This window comes from Zonotrichia leucophrys, unplaced genomic scaffold (assembly GCF_028769735.1).
Source record: "Zonotrichia leucophrys gambelii isolate GWCS_2022_RI unplaced genomic scaffold, RI_Zleu_2.0 Scaffold_36_1286893, whole genome shotgun sequence".
In the NCBI taxonomy this organism is placed as follows: Eukaryota; Metazoa; Chordata; class Aves; order Passeriformes; family Passerellidae; genus Zonotrichia; species Zonotrichia leucophrys.
This window is the reverse complement of record NW_026992241.1, coordinates 703595-730944: the sequence shown is the minus strand read 5'-3', so window position 1 is coordinate 730944 and position 27350 is coordinate 703595. Positions and strand designations below refer to the sequence as shown.

At 44.8% G+C, this 27350-nt stretch overlaps 1 protein-coding gene across 1 annotated transcript; it reads right to left on the bottom strand.

Annotated features, from left to right (window-relative positions):
- Positions 1 to 845: 845 nt before the first annotated feature.
- LOC135460379 (arrestin domain-containing protein 3-like) lies at positions 846 to 27104 on the bottom strand. Its single transcript, XM_064737175.1, has 8 exons — positions 27100 to 27104; positions 20398 to 20545; positions 17879 to 17981; positions 16489 to 16733; positions 3481 to 3643; positions 2620 to 2660; positions 2510 to 2581; positions 846 to 902 (listed from the first exon to the last, which is right to left on the bottom strand). The coding sequence occupies exons 1-8, from the start codon at positions 27102 to 27104 to the stop codon at positions 846 to 848; spliced, it is 834 nt and encodes a 277-aa protein (XP_064593245.1).
- Between the last annotated feature and the right edge of the window lie 246 nt (positions 27105 to 27350).

Below are 27350 nucleotides of genomic sequence, written 5' to 3'. Positions count from 1 at the left end.
GGCAGTCTGTAACAAAACATTGCTTTGCAATAAAAGCACAAAGGCAACAAATTATTTTAAGAAATCAAGAAGGTATACAATCTTGATTACGTCTCATTAGTTTCCTTCTGATCTCTCTTCTCCCACCTATCTGTTGCTTGTCTATTACATTTGGCTGCAAAACATACATCAAGGATTGACTTTGAAGGCATGTAATGCTTGTAAATAAATCCACAATAGGATCCAAGCTGAAGAGGTGATACATGATCAGCCTACAAGGACAATTCTGAGCATGTGCATATGCAGGCAAAGTCCAGGCTACATCAAATTAAAAGTCAGGGTATTTGTCAGTTTTGTCAATTTGTCAGCCTTCATGTCTTTTTTTTTTTTTTTTTTTTTTGGTAAAGCTGTCATTTGTTCCTTGTTGTGCAGATCACAAACAACTGGGGAGGGATTGGTAACAACAGTCCATCACAAATGAGAATAAGTTGTAGTGACACTTAACTGTATAACATAAGTAATAAGCATGTGCAAATTTTCATAGAATCATAGAAAGCAGCCATTCCTCTCTTACAACATTACAACATGGTTTGAGTGTTTTGAAACACCTGACTGCATGCTAATAAGGCTGCTCCTAGTATGTGCTACTGTTTAATGGAAGGGGACCCAAGTTTTCAAGCATGTGGAGCAGTCCTATGATGTGCTGTAGGTGTCAAAAGCATGATCACAGGTGCTTTTCATTTATTCACCATACGGGCAAGAGCAATATCATTTCCTTTAAAAGCAAGTCTCCACTATGATACCTTGATCTTCAACACAGAAGGTGTGATTCAAAACCCAAGTGAAGTCAGTTTTTATGGATACCTTCAACGAGAGGGGCAAGACGGTATCTCATCTGTGGGCTGATCTGGGTTTGGATCAATCTAACCAAAAGAAAAAGAAAAAACCCCAAAACAACAACAAGAAAAAATAAACAACAAAAAACCCCAACCAAACAATTCACCAAATAACCCCAGAACAAAAAAACCCCCAAAAAACCCCAAAAATAAAAGCCATGACAACTCAGTGCATTTCAGCATCAATTGTTAGGAATAAAAATCAAAATTCACAAGTTTAAGACAATTATAATATGTGACATTTCCAGTCCAGGTGTTATTGAAATAACTGAAAAACTTCTAGTTACACAAAACTTTGGATAAACAGTAATAGAAATATTAGATCCAGTGGAAGACTTTAAACTACAGGTTGATGGCAATTTAAGGATAAGCATGAATAACTGCTATAAAAAAATTCTTTCTCCTTTACTCACACAGAAGTCTTTTGAATTATCTGATATATACAAAAAAGATTACTTGACACATACCACTGGAAACATAATTCAAGAAATATTTACTTGAGAGAAGCAAAGAAGTTTTTCTTGAAATAGCAGAAATGTATCAATACAAAAATCATACTACTTTTAAATTAAAGTAGTTAATACTCAAATATCCTATGGGATGTTTCAAAAAGTTCATGTGCTCTAAACTTTACGTCTTCTTCCTCTCAACAGGAGAATTAAAGGGTACAAGCCTGCTAACTTAGGTCTCAAACAATAGATGTAAGAATAGTTTACACGTACATTGCATCTTCTAGACATTGAATCAGTTAGCGTCATGTAGCCCTTTGGTTTTGCATTTCAAGCCGGGGGGATGTCATGTTACATAATGCTATTTTCCTAAAGTGGATCAATTCAGACCAAATATGGCCAGAGGACACTTTTTTTTTTCATTTGTCCCACAACATTTATTTTTCTTGAAAAAGAAAAAAAATAAACAACACAAAAAGCTTTGAAATTTGCATCTCATTCATGGTTATTCGGTGGCTGCATTTTTAATTCTGTGAAGGACAAAAGTGTTGAAGTGTGTACTTCAGAAAACTTAAGTCATAAATTAATACCAATACATCACTTTTCTATGTGAGACTTCTGAAAGGCCTACGTTCACAGAATTTAAACACACATGCAGGCAACACAGATTAGTGGTTGCTATAAAATGTTAGGAAGCGGCAGAGGTGAAAGAGTTGAAACTTAATTTGTAATACACAAATTTTTAAAAATTATGTTTCTAAAATGGCAAACACCACTTTGAAAATTTCCAGAAAGTATTAGACTAGGGAAGAGTGCTGCCAAGAAGAATTACCTCCCCCTGTTGGCAGCTCCAGGACATAGCATGATGGAGAAGTCAAGGCACCTCATGGAGCACCTTTTACATTTAAGGTTGCAGAGTTCACGTAAAAAAAAAAAAAAGGAAAAAATTATAAAAAGGGTAACACATGCTGTAAAACAGGCATGGAAAACTCATGATGCAATTCATCTGCATCTTGCAAACAAACAAAAATCCTCCTCAAAACCAGCTTATTCCATGTTCATAATTTTAATGGTTTCTTAAAATTTTAGGAAGGAGAAACAGGTTTGTAAACTTATTCCATCAGACAAAAAAAAAATCAGCCACAAACAATATATAAATCATCATAGTCTGACAGATATACCTACTTCTGAATATAGGGGAGGAGGCAGAAAACGAAACTCCTGGATGTATGCAAATAATGGTCCTTGCAGTGCTCTCTAAATCATCAAAAGCAGCTACAGGAGCAAGGCCAGACTGTCTGTTTTCCTCTGACCACTTCTGCATAGTTAGGAGGTGCTGGAGGGAGAAGGTACATACAGTTCAAACAACAAGTTCTTATGCATGACAAAATACACATGATAAATATTAGACTTCAACCACTGAAAGATTCACCAGCAGATAAACAATGACTTTAAAATTGTTAAACAAAAAAGGGAGACTATTTTGTTCTATTCTGATATTAAGTTTATGTTCAAAGACAGACTGACCACTGTTTATTGTGGCTGAATTATCCCATTAAAATTTAAATCAGACCAAAGATAATTTATTCTCTGTACAAGTAGAAATGACAGAACACTGCAGTTCTCTGTACTCCAGAAGGCTCCAGGTCTGGGATTTGTACTTAAAAAAAGCAAGATATTAGATGTGCAAAAAGAGAAGGAAGGAAATACATAATTCTTTCTTTGGCCATGAGAAATCTCCCATAGAAAAGAATATTATCTTTTCACAAAGCCTTGGCTACTAAGGCTGATGAGAAAGCCCAGAAACTGTTATTATGGGTTGCAATGCCTTATAACCAAGAATGCAATTGGGATACTGGAAGTGGAAGCAATGAAGTTATGCACAGATACAATGGTATCCTGTGCTTTTTTTTCTGCCGCTTTCCAAAGAAGCTAGATTTCACTGCCTGTCCTAGGGACAGAAAGGCAGGGAGGGGAAAAAAAAATCTCTTGCTCTACACAGAACAAGCAGGTGGCAAGAAAACATCCACAATAGATCTCCTGTGGGCTTTATTATAAAAGCATGTAATTTGACTCTGTTAACAAGACTACAATGAATAAAGCAGACAAAAATCAAGAGAGCAGCAAATTGATTGGGATTTGTATTATCATGCTACCTTCTAGTCTTTCAGGCAGAGTCAGACCAAGCCAGTTCATGCTCATGCTACCCTGGCTGCTTACGCTTGATGTTCTGCTACCACATGGATGTAGAGGAATGGTACCAATGACCAGTGGTAAGTTAAGGAACAAATCCACAGCTCCTGGAATATCAACATATACCTGAAGAAAAATGAAACAAGTATATGATTAAAATGTGGGGGTTTATCAGCATTTCATAAGTATTAGTCTAAGTTATCTTTCTATGAAATTTTTCATGAGGAGCTTGTTTCTAATAGCCCCTGTGAAAAACTCCAATCACTTGTTTTCAAAGTTTTAAAAGTGTAAAAGTAATAAAATGGTTATAAAAATAGTAAAATAATTAGAATAATAAAAATTTGGACAATTTGGATTAGGACAACACAAGACAATAAAAACAAAGAGTTACAGACATCTGGGTACCTTTTTCTGGGCAAAAAAAGCCCGAGAAAGGACACACATTAACAGAGGATTAACCCTTAAAAACAATAGCCTGCTGCATATTCATACACTGTTGCATTGTGATTTCAGGGTTTATCTCAGAAACCCGAGTCCCTCCCCTGAAGGTTACCTCTCAGGTTTGTCAGTCATCATTCCTTTCCTCACCCTGACCCCTGCCGAGAACTGTCTGTCAATCCTGGAATTCCAGAAGGGCGTTGAGTGATTGGCAGATTCAAAGGATGCCGTCTACCCCCGGGGGGGGGGGGGGGGGGGGGGGAATTGGGCCATCCAGGTGGCCTTTGTCCCCTAAGACCTCCTCTCCTGTGCCTGGTTGGTGGGTGTCATGGTGTCATGGTTTGAGCCTGGCACAATGCCAGTGCCCCCATGACAATACCTCCTCCCTGGTATCTACTGTGAGATGTGATGTAACCAGTAATAAGAACCGCAGGCTCTTGTTTAAAAAAAAAGAAAAAGTTCATTAACTAGACTACAAGTGAAAGAAAAACACACAAGGAAAATGAAAACCTTACAACAGCATTCTCCTCCTCCTCCCACCAAATTCCCAATACTATTGGAATATGAATCCCAATATAACCAGTTAGATGGTGCCTGGGCCAGTTCTGAGCTTCGCTGCTGGGCCAAAGGCAGCACTGCGGCGTTTTACCCCAGAGATACCTTGGCCGAGAGGAGAGTGCAGCGGGGCACAGGCTCAAGTCCAGGCTGTCAGGACTCCGTTTTCCTCAGGGGAGAGCTTCTGGCGATGGTGGAGAGAAAGGGAGTGGATTCTGCTAGAAGGTTGCCAGATGTTTATTCCATTGGTACAGAGATGTCTGCACTGGGCCACTGCTGCTAACAGAATGAGGCCGCATGGTCTCATTAACATTTTAAGCTCAGGACAGGGGAAGGGGAGGGGACAGGTGAGCCACCAACCAGGTGAAGGGGCAGGGTCTCAAGGGACTAGGGACACCTATCACACGACGCCTTGCTGGTATGTTAGCCTGATTGACAGGGCACACTCAGCGAGGGGCGAGGGGGAAGGGAGAAGGTAAAACAGGATATTGCAACACACCACAACATCTCCCCCTAGTTTTGTTTAAAAAGAAGAGGACTGTGTTTATGGTGCAGAATGATTCTACTGAGGCTTCCAGGTCATCCACTGGAGCACTGAGGGCTTCCAAATGGTAGACCTCAGGAGGGGGAGATGAGCTTGAGATTAACTTGAGAACCATGCGTCTGATTACTCTAAAAACAATGCTAAAAACTACAATAACTACAACTAAAATAAACAGCACTAAAATTACAGTTTTCAGAGTAGATCCCAACCAGCCCGAGAGTCCCCAGCCTTTGAACAGTCCATTCAGCCTGTTGTCAGTTTCTCTGTTGATGTCTGAGAGCCTTTGTCAAGGCAGTCCATATGTGGTTTGGGCTGCGGTAGGAGATCGCAGGTGGGATGATCACGAGTAGGACGAGAAGCAGGCTCGGTCTCATGGCATCTCGAGGCTTCACACGAACAGTGGGATCTAAACTGGTACAAGGAACTTGAGACAGACATATATTACAAACTATTCCAGATAGGAGGCTTAAATGGAATTTCCTCCAGAGAACGTGTGCGGCGTTTCCTTCTCCAGGCAGCGTGAGCAACCTGGGGTGCTTCTGCAGATTTCTCTGAGACTTTGGGAACATAGGGCTTTACCCATTTGGAAGGAACCCACCTTAAACCAGAGGGGGTGGACACACAGGCGTATCCACGTCCCCAAGTAACCAATTTGTAAGGTCCCACTATTTTCCAAGTCTCAGGGTCTTTTACTAAAACCGGAGGTTTTTCTTTTATCAACTTGTGACTGCTCCCCCCAAAGTGGCGTAGGATGGGTGGGTTCAGGCTGTCAAAAGAACAATTCAGAAAATTGATTGTGAATAGTGCCCTGGATAACCGGATGTGGGGAGGTTCTACCTTCAGAACCTGTTGTTGCTGGTACAGGACCCTTTTAATATCACGGTGAGTTCTTTCTACAATGGCTTGATCTGTAGGGGAGTAGGGGATGCCAGTTTTGCGCTCTACTCCCCATTGCTGCAGGAAGCTCCCGAATCCCTTGGATTTATAAGCAGGCCCATTATCAGTTTTCAGCTCCTTGGGGATGCCCATGAAAGAAAAAGCCTGTAAGAGGTGCTTAATAGCATCAATAGATGATTCTCCTGTGTGGGCAGAAGCATAGACCGCTCCAGAAAAGGTATCTACACTAACATGAACATATTTCTGCCGTCCAAAAGCCTGTATGTGTGTTACATCTGTTTGCCACAGTTCACAACTGTTCAGTCCCCTTGGGTTTGCTCCCGTACTCACTGTAGGGAGTGCATGTTGTTGGCAATTTGGGCACGTGGCCACAATCGCTTTGGCCTGTTCTCGAGTGATGTTAAACTGGCGAACCAGGCCAGGTGCATTTTGGTGGAAAAGCTGGTGGCTGATTTTTGCCTGTTCAAAAACATTTGGGAGAGTGGCCATCACTGCAGGTGCAGCAAGAGCATCTGCCCTTCTGTTGCCTTCAGCGATAAACCCTGGAAAGTCAGTGTGTGACCTGACATGCATCACATAAAAGGGTTGCTCTCGGTGAGTGACTAACTTTACCAGTTTGGAAAGCAATTCAAAAAGTGCGATGTTAGATACATCTTGCAGTATTGCTTGATCTGCCCTGGATACTACTCCTGCCACGTATGCAGAGTCTGTAATCAGATTAAATGGTTCTGAGAACCTTTCAAAAGCCCTAACAACCCCAGCCAATTCAGCAACCTGAGGTGAACCTTCCACCTCAGCAACGTCCGTCTCCCACTGCTGGGTTTGAGGATCCTTCCAAGTCATAACGGACTTGTGTGACCTCCCGGATGCATCTGTAAAGACAGTTAGAGCCCTTTTTAAAGGTCTCCTACTTAGAGCAGTTCTTAATTTTAAAGTAAATTGAACATCTTGTTCAAACAATTTGCGAGGGGGCCGTGCTACCCAAAATTGTCCTGAGTAGGAATCCAGAGCAAACTGCAACACTTCATTTTCTTGAAACAATTGTTCCAGTATTTTCATAGTATTTTGATCTGATTTTAACTCAACTGGAATGTGAATGCACTTAAAATCACATCCTGCTAACTCCCTGATCCGGGTCCTTGCTTTCCGGATCAGTTCCGCTACCAGCTCCTGAGGCTTTGTCAGTCTCTTGGACCTTTTGTGACTGAGGAAAACCCATTCTATGATCAAGAGAGAGTCCCTCTGGTCCCGGTCCTTTTTTGGTGTGTCCTTTGCCTTAGGTGTTTGTTTTTCCTCCCACTGGAAAATAATTCCATGGAGGTGTGGCAACTTACCTAGGATGATAAATTTGAATGGCAGGTCAGGCCGGCATCGGTGGGCCTGTCTTGTGGACATTGCAATCTTAACCTTTTCTAGAGCTTTCCGTGCCTCTGGGGTAATAGACCTAGGAGCACCTGGGTCCTCTCCCCCTTTCAATAAATTGAAAAGAGGGACAAGGTCTTCATTAGTCAGACCAAGCCATGGTCTTACCCAATTCAAAGACTCACACAACTTGTGGACATCCGCAAGGGTCTTGATCCTTGGATTGATTTCTAGTTTTTGAGGAACAATGGTCTTATTTCCAATTTCTAAGCCCAAATACTTCCAAGGTGGCATCTTTTGAATTTTCTTTTCCTGGAGCTCGAACCCTGCAACAATCAATGCATCGATCGTTAGGTCAAGCGCATGTGTTAGTAAATCATCATTGGGGGCACACACAAGGATATCATCCATATAATGATAGATGATGGCCTTCTCTGCGGCTGCACGCACTGGGGAAAGCAGGGAAGAGACATACCGCTGGCAGATAGCTGGAGATACCTTTAATCCCTATGGAAGAACGGTCCAATGGTACCTTTTCATAGGAGCTTCTGAATTGATAGAAGGGACAGAGAATGCCAAACGCGGTGCATCATCAGGGTGCAATGGGATTTGGAAGAAACAATCTTTAATATCAATAACAGCTAATTTCCAATCTTGGGGAAGCATTGTTGGGGATGGCATACCAGGTTGGGAAGAACCCATATCTTCTATTACATTATTAATTTGTCGGAGGTCACAGAGGAGTCGCCACCTCTTTTTGTCAGCCTTTTGGATGACAAACACTGGAGAGTTCCATGGGGACATGGTCTCCACAATGTGGCCCTTTCTTAGTTGCTCTTGTACTAGTTCCTCAAGCACCTTTATTTTTTGTTTACTGAGTGGCCACTGTTTCACATCAACTGGTTCGTCTGTTTTCTACTTAAGTTTTTGGGTGGGGCGCTGTTGTTCAATGACTGCTGCACAAAAATGCTGTGGAGAGTCTGGAATATTAATTGTGACACCCCACTGGGCCATTAAATCTCTCCCTAACAAAGGTTCTGAATAATCTAACACAAATGGACGGATATTTGCCAACTGTCCGTTTGGACCCTCGAATTGAATAATGCATTTGGATTGTTTTGCCAATTGCAGACCTCCTACACCTCGAAGGTGACCAGCAACATTTTGTAAAGGCCAGTGTGCTGCCCAGTCTTGTACTGGAATCACTGTGCAGTCTGCACCTGTGTCTACAAGCATCTCAATGCGTTTAGACTCCCCACCCCCACTGACATTGCACCACAATTTGGGTTTATCTGTCCCCATAACTTGGACCCGGGCGACTGTGGGCCCTTGTTTTTCGACATTTTCAGGTAAAGATGGCACAGGGATAGCTTGAGCAACAATTTGTCCCTTGGGAAGAAACAGGGGTGGGTGGAAACAGTGCAGGCTGAGAACAAATTGCTTGGGATCTGATGTTGTCATTCCCGGAGCAATTTCGATCTCTTGTGGTGTGTTTTTGTCCCCAGTGATGATGTACTTACAACGAATTTGGTTCCAAGTACCCTTCTGTTCAGGATTTACAGAGACAAAATGCCAGTCAGTGTCCTTCAGGTGGAGTGACTCTTTCAGCTGAACTTGTAAGGCTAATTGACAGAAGATGTGGTTAATACAGGATCACTTAAATCATAACAAAGGTTATTTTGTTTCACTTTCAACAGTGGACTAGCAGACTTGGTCTTTGAAGCACCTGCTTCACTTACACAAATGTTAATATTATCGCGCGCTTGATTTATTTTGCTACCCTTATTCTCTTGGCCTGCTCTTTTTATGTCTGCACGCCTGGCAGGCTGGCGCCTTACTTTCAGTTTTTTTGTTGTTGACCCCCAGGGAGGGCTTGCAGTTCTCCTCCCCTGCTATTTTTAAATTCATCAAATTCCTTTTTCAGGGGGCATTGGTTACTCCAGTGTCCTAGCTTATTACAAAGCAGGCATGGTTTAGTGGGCTCAACCATTGCTGGTCTCCGCTGCTGCCCAGGGTACTGCTGTGCTGAGGGAGAAGGTGCAGGGCTTGCAACAGCGACACGCTGAAGTGGTCTTGGCAGCAGCCTTGGTCTGGTGTCTTCAGCCACACTCATCAGAGGCACTTTCCTGTTACAGACTAGAAGCATATCTTTTAATGTAGGGGAAGGTTCCATAGGAAGGCTCAGGATTGCCGCTCGACACTGTTCATTTGCATTTGTAAACGCTATTTCCTCTAAAATTGCTTCCCTAGCATTTTCCTTTTTCACCTGTATTTCAATGGCTCTAGTTAGCCTTTCTACAAATTTCAAAAAAGGCTCTGATGGTAGTTGTTTGATTTTGCTATAGGGCTCAAAAGGCCCCTCAGGTTGGGGGGAAAAGAATGCTTTTTCAGCTGCTTCTTTTACTTTCTCGAGTGTTTCTGCAGGAATTGCAGCAGCTTGGACTGAGGGAGAAGACCATTGACCCTCACCACAGAGGTGCTCCATGGTGATAGGGTTACCATTGTTGTCTTTTGCTGTGTTTGGATCAGCCTGTAAGCTTGGGAGAGCATCTTTTAGCAGTTGTTTCAATGCTGATTCCCATAATTTGAATTCCGTGGATGTCATGAGACATGAAAAACGCTGTTTTAAATCGTGTGGAACCACAACAGTCCTACTTAATTCAGAATTTAAAAGGCCACGGAAATATGGACTGTGTGGACCATATTCTTTATGAGATTTACAGATCTCTTTAATCAATTGTCGTCCAAAGGAGCTCCAATTGGCAGTAGGGGCTGCTCCTCCCTGAGCTGCAGGCTGAAACGTAACAGGAGCCAGTGACAACATGGCACTGTGCATTGGGTCTGCTGTTCCCTGCTCTGTATCTCTTGAATCAGAAGCATTGGGGTCACAGCTAAAGGTTTGGGGACAGGCAGTGGGTGTGTCCCCACCGTGGGAACCCGGGGAGGGGGCGGGGACAGGGAGCCTGCAAGGGGCGGGGAAACCGTGGGAACAAGGGGCGGGGTCAAGGGGCTGGCAGGGGGCGGGGTCACCTGGTGACATCACGTCAGCAGACGCCCCCTGGGAGGAGTAGAGGGGCGGAGCTGAGGGTACTGCAGGAAAGGCGGGGGGAGGGGGGAAGGTGTCACGAGGAACAGGAGGAGAGGGGGATGGGGCAGGAATTTTGGGATGCTTAAGAGGATTTTGGGAAGAAGAAGACCAGGTTTGGGAAGATGCCACGTGGCATCCACCATCTTGCGGACCCCCTAGGGACTGAGGGCCATTTTGGACATCACTGCTCTCCGGAAAGCTAACACGTGCTCTGGGTTTTAGAGGAGGGGACACAGGGAGTTGGGAAAGCCATGCAGCCTGGCCAGGGCTTTGTGAACAAAACAACTCAGGTATTCTTGCACACTCTGGGACCCGACTTCCCAATGAGTGTGCTCTCTTTAAAATACCAAGTTTTGAGGAAAGAGGTTTAGGGGTTTTAGGGCTAGGAGAGGGAGGAACAGGGAGAGCAGAGGTACATGGCTTTACATTTGGCTTTTTCTCCATTTCCTTTTGTTTGAGCAATGCTGTTCGAATTTGTAAACTCCAGAACACAAATTTAGCTGAGGGTGATTTGCCAGATTGTCCTAAGGTTATCAATTCATTCCCAACTTTATCCCAGAATTGAATATTGTGGATTTCTTCAGGGGAAATGTTTGGGAACTGCAGAAAAAGCCATCTTATAAACTGTTTCAATTTTCCTTTAGAGAATTTCACATTACTCTTGATTAAAATGCTAACAATATTATAATACACTCCCCTTTGTACAATGCTAAGTTTGGAACCCATGTTAGATGTAAAAAGCAAAGTACTTAATCCCGCCTGACCAAAAACAAAGCTAAAATCAGCTACCAATTTCTGAAAAAAACACAGATAGAAAGCGATAACGAGCAGACAAAAGCTTCACAATGCAGCTGTATATACTGCTTTTAAAATTCCCGGGCAGCAGCAGCAGGGCACGCCCTGCTGAGCCGAGGCAGAAACAAAGCCTCCCCCGCCGTGGAATGCAGCTCCCCCGCGGAGCAGAGGGAGCAGCCACTCCACTTGGCAGCCGAAACTGGGACGCCCTGCCGCCGCGTGTGCAGAGCACTCCCGACCCCGCAGGTCCCCCGGCCACGTGGAAAGAGAGCCCCCCCCTCCCCCGCAAAGAGAAAGAGAAAGAGAGTCTCCTAACACGTGTCCGAGCACGCTGCTGAGCCGGGGGGGGGAAGGGCAGCGAGCGACCCCGCTCCGGCGCGAATTTTAAAAGACAGTAAAACACGCGGCAGAAAAGCTAAAACTAGAACGCTATGAATTCTCGTCTGTGGGGCTGCGCAGCCAAAAATGCAAAGGCAAAAAGGAACAGAACTCGCGGCAGAGTCTGTTTTTGAGCTTCTGCTCTACCGAAAGCAGAGATACTCACGTGAAATGGAAGCTGTAGGCTGGGTCTAGGCAGGCAGGTCTCCACCGGAAAAGGACCTCTCTCTGGGTGCAAGAGAGGCTCCCCTTTTCTTCCTCTGGAAAATCTGCTCACCACAATGAAGCTGGGCTTTCCAGAAGGCGCCGAACAGTCCACGAAACTTTTTCTGGGAGTATTCCCAAAGTCTCTAGCTGAGGGCAATGCAACCAAAGCCCTTCCAGCTGGATGCACGGCTGGCTGAAACTTCTCTGAGGAACTGCGAGTCCGTTCTAGGGCTGCAGAGTCACTTTGCCCACCCACAGGGACGCCAATATATTGGAATAGGAATCCCAATATAACCAGTTAGATGGTGCTTGGGCCAGTTCTGACCCTCGCTGCTGGGCCAAAGGCAGCACTGCGGCGTTTTACACCAGAGATACCTTGGCTGAGAGGAGAGTGCAGCGGGGCACAGGCTCAAGTCCAGGCTGTCAGGACTCCGTTTTCCTCAGGGGAGAGCTTCTGGCGATGGTGGAGAGAAAGGGAGTGGATTCTGCTAGAAGGTTGCCAGATGTTTATTCCATTGGTACAGAGATGTCTGCACTGGGCCACTGCTGCTAACAGAATGAGGCCGCATGGTCTCATTAACATTTTAAGCTCAGGACAGGGGAAGGGGAGGGGACAGGTGAGCCACCAACCAGGTGAAGGTGTTGCCCGAATGATAAAGGACACAAAACTCGGATAAGTTTTGTGCGGCGCTTTATTGAAGGGCCCGGGGGCCTGCGGACTAGCGTCCCCAAAAACAGAACCCCAAAATTCACACATGGGTGTTTTCCTTTTATACACAAGCAATTCATAACAAAGTCTCCAAGAAACAGTGGCCCTTCGCCAAACTACGGACCCTTGCAATACATTCCCTAGTTCACGAGCAAAATCATAAATCTTCTACCTGTCCTATTGTATGCTATCCCCAAACCGGTTAGTCTTCTTACTCTCCTACCCTGGCTTAATGTTTATTAGGTTTCTAAAGCTACTTGCCAGGGTTACACAAAACTCAATCACATAATATCAACGGCTACAAAATTATTTTTACAAACCAATTCACACAAAACTCATAACTAAACTATAATAAAACATTTTGCTAAATTTCATTTCTTTTCCAACAAAGGGGCAGGGTCTCAAGGGACTAGGGACACCTATCACACGACGCCTTGCTGGTATGTTAGCCTGATTGACAGGGCACACTCAGCGAGGGGCGAGGGGGAAGGGAGAAGGTAAAACAGGATATTGCAACACACCACAACACAATACCATACATCTTCCAAAATCACGAACTCTTAGTCTGGCACCACCCTTTAAAATACCCAATTCTCAGTTCATCCAAAAGGGAGGAGTCCTTCTTGTAGCCATGGTGTCTTCTTCCTTTCCATGTTCAGTGCTCTCACCACCGAACTTGGAACCAAGCTGTCTAGAGGGTTGTCTTTCAAGGATGCATCGTCCCACTCCAAAAGGCACAGTCTCTCCTTTCGGGACATCTGTCCCCCCCATATTTTTAGCACCCCCTGGGGCCGAGGGGTATCCACACTGCACTCCTCCTGGTTCTGAGGCCCAGGCTCCCCCTCGAATATAGTCTCTGCATGGCACAGAAACAGTCCATAGCTATACAAAAAGCGTCCAGCAACAATGCTACTCCATCACCCTTTCCACCCCCTGGGGTTCTTCCTTCTCTCTCTCTTGCTCAGACCTTCCTCTCCTTCACTCAGTTCCTTCTTCATCCTCTAAATTCATATCTTCTCCAGGGGACGGTTAATGCTCTGCTAAGTTTTCATTATCCACAAAAGGGTTAAAAGCCCTTACACTCGGCTGGACACCTTGCGGCAGTCGTCCCCCCCCCCCCCCCCCCCCAGTCCTTCTCCGCAGCCCTGCGGCCCTGCTGCAGGCTCATGTTTATGGAATTTCAAGGTAACAAGCACAGACTGCCTTCTCTCTCTCCATCTCCCGAGGGGAGGGGAGGGGGGGGGGTGGGTAGAATACCTCTCATGCTCCTCCATTCCTTCCATTCCTCCACCCCAGGGCCCCTCAGGATCAGGCCTACCTCCCCCAGGCCACGCGGCTTTCCCCTCCCCCACCCAGCAGCAGAGAGCTGGGCAGGGGAGAGCTCTGACCTCTTTCACCACAGGAACCCGAGAGGCCTCCCAGGTGGGCAGCTCTGGTTTTTAACCCCTGTGTTTTCTCAGAGGCGGATGTAATTTTCAGTGGTCGTACCAAGTGCCAATCTTAAAATCTGAGCGTCCATTGGTGGTTTGGTGGTAGTGACCACAGCTTCCCAGAAATCTTATTTCCGGTCAAACGACCACACTGGGCTTCCTACCCCTTCCCTCCCCCTCTCCCCCGGGTTAAAAGGGCAGGCAACCACATGGCTCGGGGAGTTCTGTTGGAGCTGTTGCTGGATTCAGAGGCCTGGGGGCCAGAATAAAAGCTCTGCATTAAAACCCTCCATCAGAACCAACTCCTTTCCTTCACCATTGCCTTAAAGATTCTCCATCAGAGGAAAACCCGAGGAGTGGACCCTCTTTGTGAGGAAGCTCCATCCCACCACCACCAGAGCTCCAGCATTCCTGGACTTGTCTCCACATGCCCAGCCACACCACAAAACTAGCCAAAAGTGTCTCTGGGGTGAAACACCACAGTTGCCGCTATTTGGTTCAGCAGCAAGGGTCAGACAAGCTAAGGCACGTCTCGTCCTGCTATATTGGTAAATATATCAATAATACACCTCACACATGATGCATAAATTCCATTCAAACAAAGAATTCTGTCTGGTCAGTGTCAATTTCTTCCTCTTAATCCTAATGGAGTCTTCAGCGTTGAGCAAGGCAGGAAGAAGTTAGTTTCTTCTGATAAGGGAGCAATAAATTCTTTTTCTCTGAAAGATTTAGGTGTCCTGTAGCTGCTGTATTGCTGTGAGTCCTCTCTTAAAAAAAAGTATCTGTCATAGCATAGTTTCTATTTTAACATTATGTTATAACCTAAAACTATATTTAACACACTACTTAAGAAAATTAATACAGCATAACTTTCTAAAATAACACATGTAATAGTCGTTTAAATATTTGCAAAAAGCCAATCAGAAAATACGCATTTTTCACAGCCCCTTTTAGGGTCCATGCCCCTATGCAGACATGAGCTCTTCAAGTTAAGAAGAGTCTTAACATGAGCCCTCACATGGAAATGCAGTGTACTCATTAAATGCTCGCTTAGTTGACAGACAACTGCTTTGAGAACTTGCATGATTTAAACTAAATTTACTTACCAGACCTCCTGTCATGACACTAATACCAGAACATGTATTTCTTTCATAACTAATTGTAAAATATAGTAGGGATAATTCATGCTATTAATGTATGGTATAAAAATATTGTGAAACCCAAACCGTGTCTTTTGACTACTCCGGCCAGGAGCAGCTGTCTTATTTAGATTCAACTAGTTCCCGGATGCACGTTAAGATAACAATCGATGCCTTAACATAAGAATAGAAGCTTCCAGGGCCATGATCGTTGGTTTCTGGTTTCCCTAGTTGTCGGGGGAGCCACTCGAAAGTGATTATCGCCTTGCCGATTGCATATATCAAGACAGTCAGTTGTGCCACCCTGATACATCTGAATACATGGCTCCTCCAAAGCCGATTGACACCAATGGCATACCTGGATGAGGCTTTTGTCCACCTCTGTACATGGAAAGCAACAGCAATGCATGTGAAGAGACACAAAGGAAATTTGGTCATCTTTGCCTCAGACAGAATAAATTGTATAAAATTTCACTGCATGAAGCTGCGAGTGTGAACCAGGGGAACTCTGACATTCGGGAGGTCAGATCCGTGTTCACCTGGTGCCGATCCAGGGCTCGACGCTGTCTCTTTGGCTGTGGTGGTTTCGAAGACCGAATTTCGGTCTCACAGACAAATTAATAAATCTTTGATAATTTTTGTTATGAACAAAAATTCGGTTAATATTTTTTTTTGTGAGAAAAAAGTTACAAAAAGGCAGCCAGATCTCTGTTCCTGCCAGGGTTCTGCGTGCTTTGTTATTGTAATCACGGGTCATTGCCGCTTATCGCCCCTTTTGTATTAGTAAAGGCCCTGGCTGGGGTGGGGTGATGGCCCTTCCCCGAGGCTAAGTTTCCTACCATAGTGAAGACACCTGAGAGGGTGGGGGGGGTTATGCAAAGTGACTCCAAGACCAGCATGCTTTTGGGACCCCGACTCCAAAATGCAACGAGAAAACCCTAAAAACAACGAGCCACCTAAGAGTTGAGAGACTAAAGTGATGTCCCGACGTGAGGAGCCAAGTGCTGAGCCTGCAGAGATACGGAGTCCCTCTCGCCCTGACCATGGGAGTCGTCCCCAGCGCCGAGACTGAGGGGGACCACGCTGAGAAAGTAAGATCTGAAGGGGACACCACGCCCTAAAGGCTCCCACGAGGACCGGAGTCCCCAGCTCTGCCCCTGGTGGACAGAGCTGCACATGTCCTCCTCCTCTGAGTCGCCCTGGGAGATGCGACGGGGACTGCAGCCCTGCCAAGCCGCCCAATCCTGAGCTGATCACTTTTAATAAAGGCATTAAAAAGGAGAAGAAGTCTCCTGGCCCTGTTTATTTCAATTTTGGCTCACGATTTGATAATTTATAACACTAATCATCACAAAATGCTGTGCTAGAAATTTGTATGGCATGTTGGAAGCAACTCATTCTCACGAGTGAAACAGACTGCCCAACATACCATCAGTGAATACTCCACATGAATTGTACTACAGTCAAGGATTGAAGGGGAAACAGGCGGAATTTTCAACTGTTTGCCATTCCAGGTTTCTGTTTTGCCAGATGACAAGGATTCCCCACGGAGGTTGGCAACAAGCTGTCTGACTTCCTTCATTTTCCCTTTGGCATAGAATGCCTGCGTTTGACTTGGCACTACTATACGGGAAGAGTAATTCTCAATCTCAGCAAAGATCTGAATTGATTCACCTGAAACAAAAAGGAAAAAAAAAAAAAAAAAAACCTCGACAAAACACACCAGAATATCAATTTCTCTTTACATTTACAAGGCAGTTTAAGCAAACTTTCACATTCTTTATGCTGTTATAACAATGCTGCTATCACTGCTCTACCTGAAAAAAACCACATCCACTGATGCTAATAGAAACAAGATCCCCATAAGCTGTTTTAAAAGGAAAACGAAAACAACACATTCAAAAAAAAAAAAAAAAAAAAAAACCTAAAACCAGTCTAACACCCAAAACATGCCAGTCTAACAGATGAGGTCATTGAACCATCTAGAGATACAAGTTGCTTTCTCTTAGTTAACAGGGTATGCAGAGAAGATTGCTAAATGCAGACTGATGTGGTACAAATATCCTTAATGTTTCATTTTGTATTTGTTCAGGTTTAGAGCAAATTTGGGGAAGAATCTTCTCAAAGGAGCTCCGGTGGGAAAAGCAGATCTAATCGGCCCCTCTCCTCAACTGGTCCGGGAGGAAAGAAAAATACTTCCTTGGAGAAAGGTGGAAAAAAAACCCCTGTTTATTAAACAATAAGACTAAAACAGTATCAAAACAATGAGACCCCTTGCCACTTTAAAAGAGATGACAAACTGAGAAAACTCCGGGTTCAAGCAGCAGCTCACTCAGTCTCTGATCAGTCTCTCAGTGCTGGAATTGTCGCAGGCCAGGGCCGGCCCAGTGGGCCACAGCTGCAGCTGCCGGTGCTTTCCTGGGTGTTCAGTCTAGAGCAGTTCTAAGAGGTCCAAAGAAAAGGGAAAAAAACAGTCCAGGGAACTTCTTTGCCTCAGCTAGCTAACACTAACTAAAAAGCAAAAGAAGAGCTCTCTGTCTCGCTGTCTGTCCGCAGACAACACAGTCAGGAGCAGGAATGTGGAGGAGTGAGTGCAGTGTCTGAAAACAAACTGCGCGCTTCTTCTCTCTCCCCCTTCACTCTCTGTAACACTCTTAAAGGTACAAAACTTATTATTATTCAACATAAACAGAATGAGACGATTTGGGATAAAAGCATCATATAGTCAACCCAGGACACATTTATGTAAAAACAGTAGTACAGACTCCAGCTTTAAAAAGGAAGGAAAATCACACAGAATTGATTACAGGATCGCATACCTGGGGTATAGCCCTTTATTTCAATTTTGGCACTTAAAGATATTGGGCCTGAGGTACAAAGCCAACAACATAGAGTCTTTTCTTTTGTGCCTGCTTGGGGTGACTGCAAGAAGAAGAAAAGTACTGTCCATCAAATTATGAGCTCCATTAATCTCATTGGGTATTTGAACCAACACAGGAAAATAATAATTTTCATAATGTGCTTATTATTACATATTTTGATAAACAAAGCTGGTTTCATAGGAAAAGTCTCAAGCAGTTTAAATAACATTATACAGATACAGTGTTTGTCCTAATTCCACTGGTGTATTCGTATTGCTTTTTCTGTGAGCCTCCATACTACAGCTACAATTGAAACAATGCTAAAAGAAAATACTGTATAGGTTAAAACAAAAGGCTTCATAGCCTACACATCCCAACATAATGCTGCAGAGCTTTTAATTTAACTAACAGCAGATTAGAACATCTTCACACTTTCGATTATGCTGCATTTCCAAAACAAAATAACTAAGCTAAACTACTGTAATCTTTACTCCTGCTATTTCCTCAGTTTCTGAATAATCCTGTTTCATCTATGTTAAAAAGACTTATTTTACACAATACCAGGATTTAGGGCTTGAACCAAAGCCCACCTAAGTCAAATGAGAGACCTTCGATTTTCATGGAGTTTTTACAAGGTCCCTTTGCAAGCTGATTTTTCACCCATACACACAAGAAATCTGTTTCAATGGTCTTCTGATTTTCTTTCCCCTCTAGATTAAAATTTGAGAAGGGGATAAAAAAAAGGACTTTTAGGCCAGACTGAAATCAAATCCTCACTGAGAACAGTTGTGATATTAAAGTCATTTTAATAAAATATTTCAGAAAAGGATTATACAGAATTGCGATAGTTTCCTCCCCATTAGTAGAAAACGATCCATATGGAAATTAGCAGTTGAAATAAACGGGACAGGAGACTTTTTCTCCTTTTAATGCCTTTTTTAAAAGTGATCAGCTCAAGGTTGGGAAGCTCGACGGATCTGCAGTCTCTGTCGTCTCTCCCAGGGTGACTTGGAAGAAGAGAAATGTGCAGCTTTGTCCACTAAAGGGCAGAGCTGGGGGTCCTGTCCTCAGGAAAGCAGTGGGCGTAACCCCGTGTTTCACAGCTTTCGGGTTTGCCATCCAGGGTCTTGGCCTCAGCTGAAGTCTTCTTGCTTAGGTCGAGGGGCAACAAGGGTTTTCAGCATCTCTGCAGGCTGGGTACTTTGTTCCTCACATCCAGATATCACTCTGAACTCTTAATTCTGTGTTGGCTCGTTGTTTTTGGGGTCTTTTCGGTAAGTTTGGTGGGGTTCCTTCTCATGGCATGCTGGTCTCAAGGCTGTTTTGCATCATCTCTGATGCTCCCCCCATGTCCCCTCCACCCACAGGTAGAACTTTACTTTAGCAGCAACTGCTTTAACTGGTTTTGCAACTCTTTTTCCCCCCCAAAAATTTGGCAGATTTTTTATTTTTAACACCAATTATGCATTGCAGTAACTTTTTTACTTTGAATTTTTAAGTTTGCAGTCCCTCACTAAAATATTTAGCATTTCATTGTTCCATCATATATTATTCTTTATTTATAATTTAAGAAGACCAGTTCACCAAATTTTCTTCCTTAATGAGTGTGATAAACGAATCGACCAAATTTAAGAATCGTACAATTATCTTTATTATTATGCAAGCAAGAATAAGCAAGATTCAGCGCTGGGCGGCCAGGAGTCCCCGCTCCTCTTAGGCGAGCCTTTCCCCCTTTAAAGTTAGCTTTTTATTGTCCTTTTTCTCCGGATTCCTGGATGACGTGGTCCGTCTTCTGCGCTTGCTCCTTCGGTTGCTAGGGGGTCTTTTTTCTGCCTTCTGGTGGTCGTGGGATGAAGGCCCCAAGTCTTCCTCTTTTTTCCGCTTTCCTTATAAGGCATATCTATAAGTCTAAATTCTACAAGCTAAGCATTCTTGCAAGGTTAATAATTGTTACCATATGTGTTTCAGAAAGTCTCCTATATCTATGGGGTGAAATTTTGCCAACCAAGCAATTCTAGCGAGGTTAGTAATTGTTACCAGATGTAGCTGTATCTGGTTACAAGGGGGGGGGGTTTGTAACCCAAGCAATTCCTTAAAAGTTTTCCCATACGTAGCCGCATAGGTATCCTGCTAAACAAGAGCTATTTAGCTATTGTTTTATAATTTAAATTATCTAGCTATTAATGAACAAATGTATTGTTACTTATTACAATGAGAGTCTACAAGTTGGTAGTATCAGTTTAGACCGAAAAATGCATTTTACGTCTTGTAAAGATCAAGCAACTCCAAGTACAGGATAACTTGGCCTTCAAAATAACAGAAGTTAGAGTTGTTAAACTGGTATAATACTTAAAAGAAGAGCTGTACTTAAACTAGCAATTAAATATTAGGTAAACTTACATGCTGACATTGTTTCAGTTATTATACTTCATTATTTTTATGCCAGTAAAGGAATGAGTAGTTCTGTCAGTTTTTACCAGTAACGAAGGAGTGTTAATATCTATATGTTCAAAGACTGTAAATTCCTTCTTTAATTTTACTGGTAGAAGCCAAGGCCTATGCAATTCAGCTTTCACCCAATACCACACACTGCCGTGTCTGCCTTTGAATGAGATAGCATGTGGTCTGTGCAGGACAAAGGTCAAAATCGAGTAAAGTTTTTTTTCTCATTCCAGTACAATTGATAGGATTTGGAATTAGTATGTTGTTGAGGTTTAGGATTTTTCCTTTTATTTCTCTTAGGGAATATTGTCCCATTTTGTTGCTAAGAAAAAATAACGGCCGGTACTTAAGAGAAACAAAAGAAGTAACCACAGAGAAGGGGGAGGAGTGCAGCTGGCTTTACTATCATAGCTAAGGGGGCATTGTCCTAGAAAGGGCAGAGATATAGTGAAATTTGGGCTGAGGGAAGGGGTTGGGTGCAGCTTCTAGCTCTCTCGGAGTCAGGTGATTGATTGCTGCTCCCTGGGGGGAGGAGGCGGAGGGAGGAGAATTCACTGCTGCCACTGCCGCCACAACCCAGCCCTGTTCTGCTTCTTCTGCCGTGGGCGAGCCTTTGCTTGTGAAATCAGCCACTGAACGGGGACGTTATTGTCATAGATGAGTAATGCGATGGTTGACCCTCACAATTAAAAGGCAAATATCATGTATATATGTTAAGGCAAGTTTTAAAGACTTATGCTTTACCCCCCTCCCTTGCATTGTTATCAGGAAGTGGCCTGGGTTTGGGACATTTGGGAAGGTCGGCTGGTTACTATGGCAACATCTGACCTCCAATCAAGATTTAAGGAAGCAAACTCCACCACTGGACAGCGAAGAAGGAATCGATGGACAGAACTTTGGGAGGGGCTAAAGGGTTAAAAGGCGAAACCTCCATTGTGTGGATGAGCACATGGCGGGAAAAATCCTTTGCTCTTGGCACCATAATATTTTCTCTATTCGGTCTTCTGTAGTAGTTTTTGTTATAAACAAAAATCTGCCAATTTTTTTTGGGAGAAAAAGGTTCCAAAAACTAATCAGACCACTGTTGCTGCTGGGGTGCTGCTTGTTTGTTATGGTAATTACGAGTCGTTGTCATTAATAGTTGTTTTTGTATCGGTAAAAGCTCAGGCTGGGGCTGAGTTAATGGCTCTCCTCCCCAGATGGGGAAGAGAAGGGACTGAGACGTGGGAGGGGGTGCATGCAAACTAACTTTGAGACCAGCATGCCATGGGAAGCTGCTATTCCAAACACACTGAAAGGAACCCCAAAACAACGAGCCAGTATAGAGTTGAGAAATTGGAGTAATGTCTAAACGTGAGGAACGGAGTGCTGAGCCTGCAGAGATGCTGAACACCTTTGTGGTCTCTCAACCTGAGTGCGGGAGTCGTCCCGAGGCCGGGACCCGGAGAAGAAATGGGTGGTCATCAACATCTGGGTCACCATGCCCAAAAGGCTCCCACGAGGACTGGACCCCAAGCTCTGCCCCTAGTGGACAAAGCTGTGCATATCCTCTTCCTCCTCGTCACCCTGGGAGAGATGACGGAGACTGCAGACCCGTCGAGCTGACCAATCTTGATCTGATCACTTTTAATAAAGGCATTAAAAGGAGAAAAAGTCTCCTGCCCTGTTTATTTCAGCTGGGGCGCTCGTCCGGGATAGCCACGCCGAGAGAGGACATCAAGACTGGCCATCTTGGACGTCAAGGACAGCTGGCTATCAGGACCAGAGAGGTCGGCTCGTACCAGCGACGCTGAGGAGCACCGGAGCACCGGACTGGTGAGAAATCCAATGGCGGGAGTGGGAGACGAGCGAGTGTGTGTGTGAGTGAGACGAAGGCCGGCAGTGAGAGTGGACCCCTAAGTACCGCGTTTTGGGACTTCCGCGAGGAAGTCAGCCGGGAACAGAGGGAAGCGTGTGGAATTAGAGTGAGTGAGTCGTCGCCTAAGGGGGAAAGAGAGCCCCTCCCCTCCGGGCGTGAGGAGGCAATAGTTGTATGAGTGGTACACACCCCCAAAAGTCCTGACAGAGGGACGTCAGGCAGATTCTAAGTCCTGAGAAGAATTCAGGGAAGCTCACAAGCCCTGCAGGCAATTTAAGTCCTGACAAAGGGGTGAGGCACAAATCCCAGCGAAGGAAGCTGCGGTTTGTTTTTAAGTCCTGATATGGTGAGGCCTAAATATTGGAAGGTTAGGCAAACTAAAAATCAGGCAGTTGTTTTTCCTGACAGAGGGGAGTCAGGCACGAACCAGATTCTTACGCCAGGGTTTCGTATTTTCAAGACCTGATAGATATAAGATCTGACGTTAGGAAAGTCAGGCAATCAAGAGATCAGGCAGTTGTTTCAGTATAAAGTCCTGAGCATCAGGCAGAAATTTGAAGTTCAGTGGAGGAGGATGAAGCTCCTCAAACAAGATGTTTCTTGAAATTACCTGTCAGTAGAGGCACCTTTGGGATTTTTCTGTTGAGACCTGACAAATGGGAGGGTGTAATAGTAAAAAGACAGGCAAGAGACTGAGGAATATACCTCCCAATAGCCCCTTAGGGGAACTGTTAGAGAAATGGGATTCTATAGAGGCCATGGAGGGATTAAATAAAGTGAAGATGATCCACTACTGTGTAGAAGTCTGGCCGGAATTGGAGGTGCAAGGAGGATGGCCTTGGGGTGGGACAAGGGACAAGTGCATGTGCCAACAACTGAGTCATTATCTGACAGCTCGAGGAGATACCAATCCTGAGCAATTATTGTATGTATCTTGCTGGTTAAAGAACGCTATTGGGGATGGAGGGGTGCGAATTTGTAAGGTACAGAAGAAGAAAGAGGTGAATGAAGGAGGGGATGATAGGACTAGTAAAAGATGGGATCCCCTGGATTATTTGCCTCCTTCTGCCCCTCCACCTTATAATCCTCTTCCTCAAGCACCTCAAATCGCAGGTCCGGTTCTTCCCCCAGCTGCCATCTCATTACCACCTGCTCGAAGTCTTCCTCCTACCTCTCTGGCTTTCCTTATGATAAACCCAGTATCTCCCCCAGTAACCACTCCCTCACCACCCCCTTTGGCTCCTCCAGTTCCTACTGCATCACCACAAGTGCCTACTACACCTGGTGCATTCTCCACCCCTTCTCCAGTTCCACTTAATATCCACTCAGGCTCTTCTCCCCCTCCTATTGCTGTCCCTTTACCTCCTCATAGTTGGGACACAAATACCTCCTTGCCTGGTAAACAGCTATCACCAAATACACCTGCTAATCTGCAGAAAGTTCAGGGTAACCCACATATTCCTCAAACTAGTAGTTTGGTATCTGAAGATGGGCCGTACTGTAGTACCAGATCCAAGACCTCCAAGGAAGAGAGACTCTTTCCCCTCAGAGAAGTTCCTATGGGAGGAGTAGTGGGAGGTGTTGGCTTTGTAAATGCTCCCCTAACTGCTTCTGAGGTGAGAGGGTTCAAGAAAGAGTTGGGGCATTCAGCTGAAGACCCAGTAGGCATAGCTAACCAAGTGGATCAATTCTTAAGTCCAAATATCTACACTTGGGGGGAGATGAATTCCATCCTGAGTATATTATTTTCCCCAGAAGAGGTCCAGATGATTAGAGCAGCTAGCATAAGAATTTGGGAGAAAGATAACTGTCCGGCACCCCAGGTGCCATCAGGTGAGCAGAAATTACCACTAACGGATCCCAGCTGGAACCCTAACCAGGAGGAGGGGAGGAAGGCCATGATGGAATATAGATCTTTGATAATACGGGGGATCAAAGAGTCAGTTCCCAAAGGAACTAATATCCAATTGGCATTTGAGGGTGCACAAGAGAAGGATGAAGCTCCTGCTGCCTGGCTTAACCGCCTAAAGCGGAACTTCCAATTATACTCCAGAATAGACTCAGACACAACAGAAGGTCAAGTGCTACTAAAAGTCCAATTTGATACCAAATCTTGGCCTGATATACAGAGGAAACTGGAAAAGATTGAAGACTGGCAAGAGAAGGATATCAGTCAGTTTTTAAGAGAAGCATTGAAGGTGTTTTTAAGAAGGGAAGAAGAAAAAGCAAAGGCCAAGGCTAGGATCATGGTTGCAGTAGCTAGAGAAAGCGCAGAGTGGGGAGGTCCACCACCAGGAGGAGACAAGGATAGGCCGGTATTGTCAGGTGCAAGAGAGATGGAGAGACCTCAAGTCCCTTTGAGAGAACGATATTGCTATTACTGTGGAGAGGCAGGACACGTCAGGGGGTTTTGTAGAAAGCTCAGCCTCGATGAGGCAATAGCCAGGGAACAAGATTATTTAGGGAGGATCCTTAGAGGTGACGATTAAGGGGGTCGGGGGCTTTACACTTTAGGGGACCTGATGCAACATCTAGAAGAGCCCTTGGTAAACATTGAAGTAGGACCCCTATGTGGAGACCCTGTCCCCATGGAACTCTCCTGTGTTTGTCATTGAAAAAGCTGACAAAAAGAGATGGCGACTTCTTCACAACCTCCGACAAATTAATAATATAATTGAAGATATGGGTTCTCCCCAACCTGGTATGCCATCCCCAACAATGCTTCCCCAAGATTGGAAATTAGCTGTTATTGATATTAAAGATTGTTTTTTCCAAATCCCTTTGCACCCTGATGATGCACCGCATTTTGAATTCTCCGTCCCTTCCACCAACATGGAATCCCCCATGAAAGGGTACCATTGGACCGTTCTTCCTCAGGGCCTTAAAGTATCGCCAGCTATCTGCCAGTGGTATGTCTCTCCCCTGCTTTCCCCAGTACGTGCAGCCGCAGAGAAGGCCATCATCTATCATTATATGGATGATATCCTTGTGTGTGCCCCCAATGATGATTTACTCACACACGCGCTTGACCTAATGATTGATGCATTGATTGTTGCAGGGTTTGAGCTCCAGGAAAAGAAAATTCAAAAGATGCCATCTTGGAAGTATTTGGGCTTAGAAATTGGAAATAGGACCATTGTTCCTCAAAAACTAGAAATCAATCCAAGGATCAAGACCCTTGCGGATGTCCACAAGTTGTGTGGGTCTTTAAATTGGGTAAGACCGTGGCTCGTTCTGACTAACCAAGACCTTGCCCCTCTCTTCAATTTATTGAAAGGGGGAGAGGACCTAGGTGCTCCTAGGTCTATTACCCCAGAGGCACGGAAAGCTCTAGAAAAGGTTCAGATTGCAATGTCCACAAGACAGGCCCACCGATGCCGGCCTGACCTGCCATTCAAATTTATCATCCTAGGTAAGTTGCCACACCTCCATGGAATTATTTTCCAGTGGGAGGAAAAACAAACACCTAAGGCAAAGGACACACCAAAAAAGGACCGGGACCAGAGGGACTCTCTCTTGATCATAGAATGGGTTTTCCTCAGTCACAAAAGGTCCAAGAGACTGACAAAGCCTCAGGAGCTGGTAGCGGAACTGATCCGGAAAGCAAGGACCCGGATCAGGGAGTTAGCAGGATGTGATTTTAAGTGCATTCACATTCCAGTTGAGTTAAAATCAGATCAAAATACTATGAAAATACTGGAACAATTGTTTCAAGAAAATGAAGTGTTGCAGTTTGCTCTGGATTCCTACTCAGGACAATTTTCGGTAGCGCGGCCCGCTCACAAATTGTTCGAACAAGATGTTCAATTTACTTTAAAATTGAGAAGTGCTTTAAGTAGGAGACCTTTAAAAAGGGCTCTGACTGTCTTTACAGATGTGTCCGGGAGGTCCCACAAGTCCGTTATGACTTGGAAAGATCCTCAAACCCAGCAGTGGGAGACGGACGTTGCTGAGGTGGAAGGTTCACCTCAGGTTGCTGAATTGGCTGCGGTTGTTAGGGCTTTTGAAAAGTTCCCAGAACCATTTAATCTGATTACAGACTCTGCATACGTGGCAGGAGTAGTATCCAGGGCAGATCAAACAATACTGCCAGATGTATCTAACATCGCACTTTTTGAATTGCTCTCAAAACTGGTAAAGTTAGTCACTCACCGAGAGCAACCATTTTATGTGATGCATGTCAGGTCACACACTGACTTGCCAGGGTTTATCGCTGAAGGCAACAGAAGGGCAGATGCTCTTGCTGCACCGGCAGTGATGGCCACTCTCCCAAATGTTTTTGAACAGGCAAAAATCAGCCACCAGCTTTTCCACCAAAATGCACCTGGCCTGGTTCGTCAGTTTAACATCACTCGAGAACAGGCCAAAGCTATTGTGGCCACATGCCCAAATTGCCAACAACATGCACTCCCTACAGTGAGTACGGGAGCAAACCCAAGGGGACTGAACAGTTGTGAACTGTGGCAAACAGATGTGACACACATACAGGCTTTTGGACGGCAGAAATATGTTCATGTTAGTGTAGATACCTTTTCTGGAGCGGTCTATGCTTCTGCCCACCCAGGGACACCAAATATTGGAATATGAATCCCAATATTACCAGTTAGATTGTGCCTGGGCCAGTCTGACCCTCGCTGCTAGGCCGAAGGCGGCATCTGTGGTGTATCACCCCAGAGACACCTTTAGCTTGCTGATGGTTTTAGCTGGGCACTAAACAAGTCCAGGCTTGGTAGGAACTCCGTTTATCTCAGGAAGAAGACTTCAGGCGAAGGTGAAGAGAATAAAAGGAGAGGATTCTGCTGGAGGGTTTAATATCCAGAGGTTTAGTCCATGGTGACACAGGTCTGAATCTTGGGAAGTGCTCCAACAGAATCCCGACCGCATGGCGTGCTTCACTTTTTAAGCTCAGGGGGAGGGGAGGGGACAGGTGAGCCACCAACTAGGTGGTGGGGTTGGGGTCTCAAGGGACGAGGGACACCTAGACAGGCCAATGACCTCTGGGCTAGAGGAGCATCCTTTGAACTTGACCAATCACACGACGCCTTTGCTGGGATGTTAAGCCTGATTGACAGGACTCACTCGGCAAGGGACGAGGGGGGGGAGGGGAAGAGGGTTTTGGTACACCTGGGG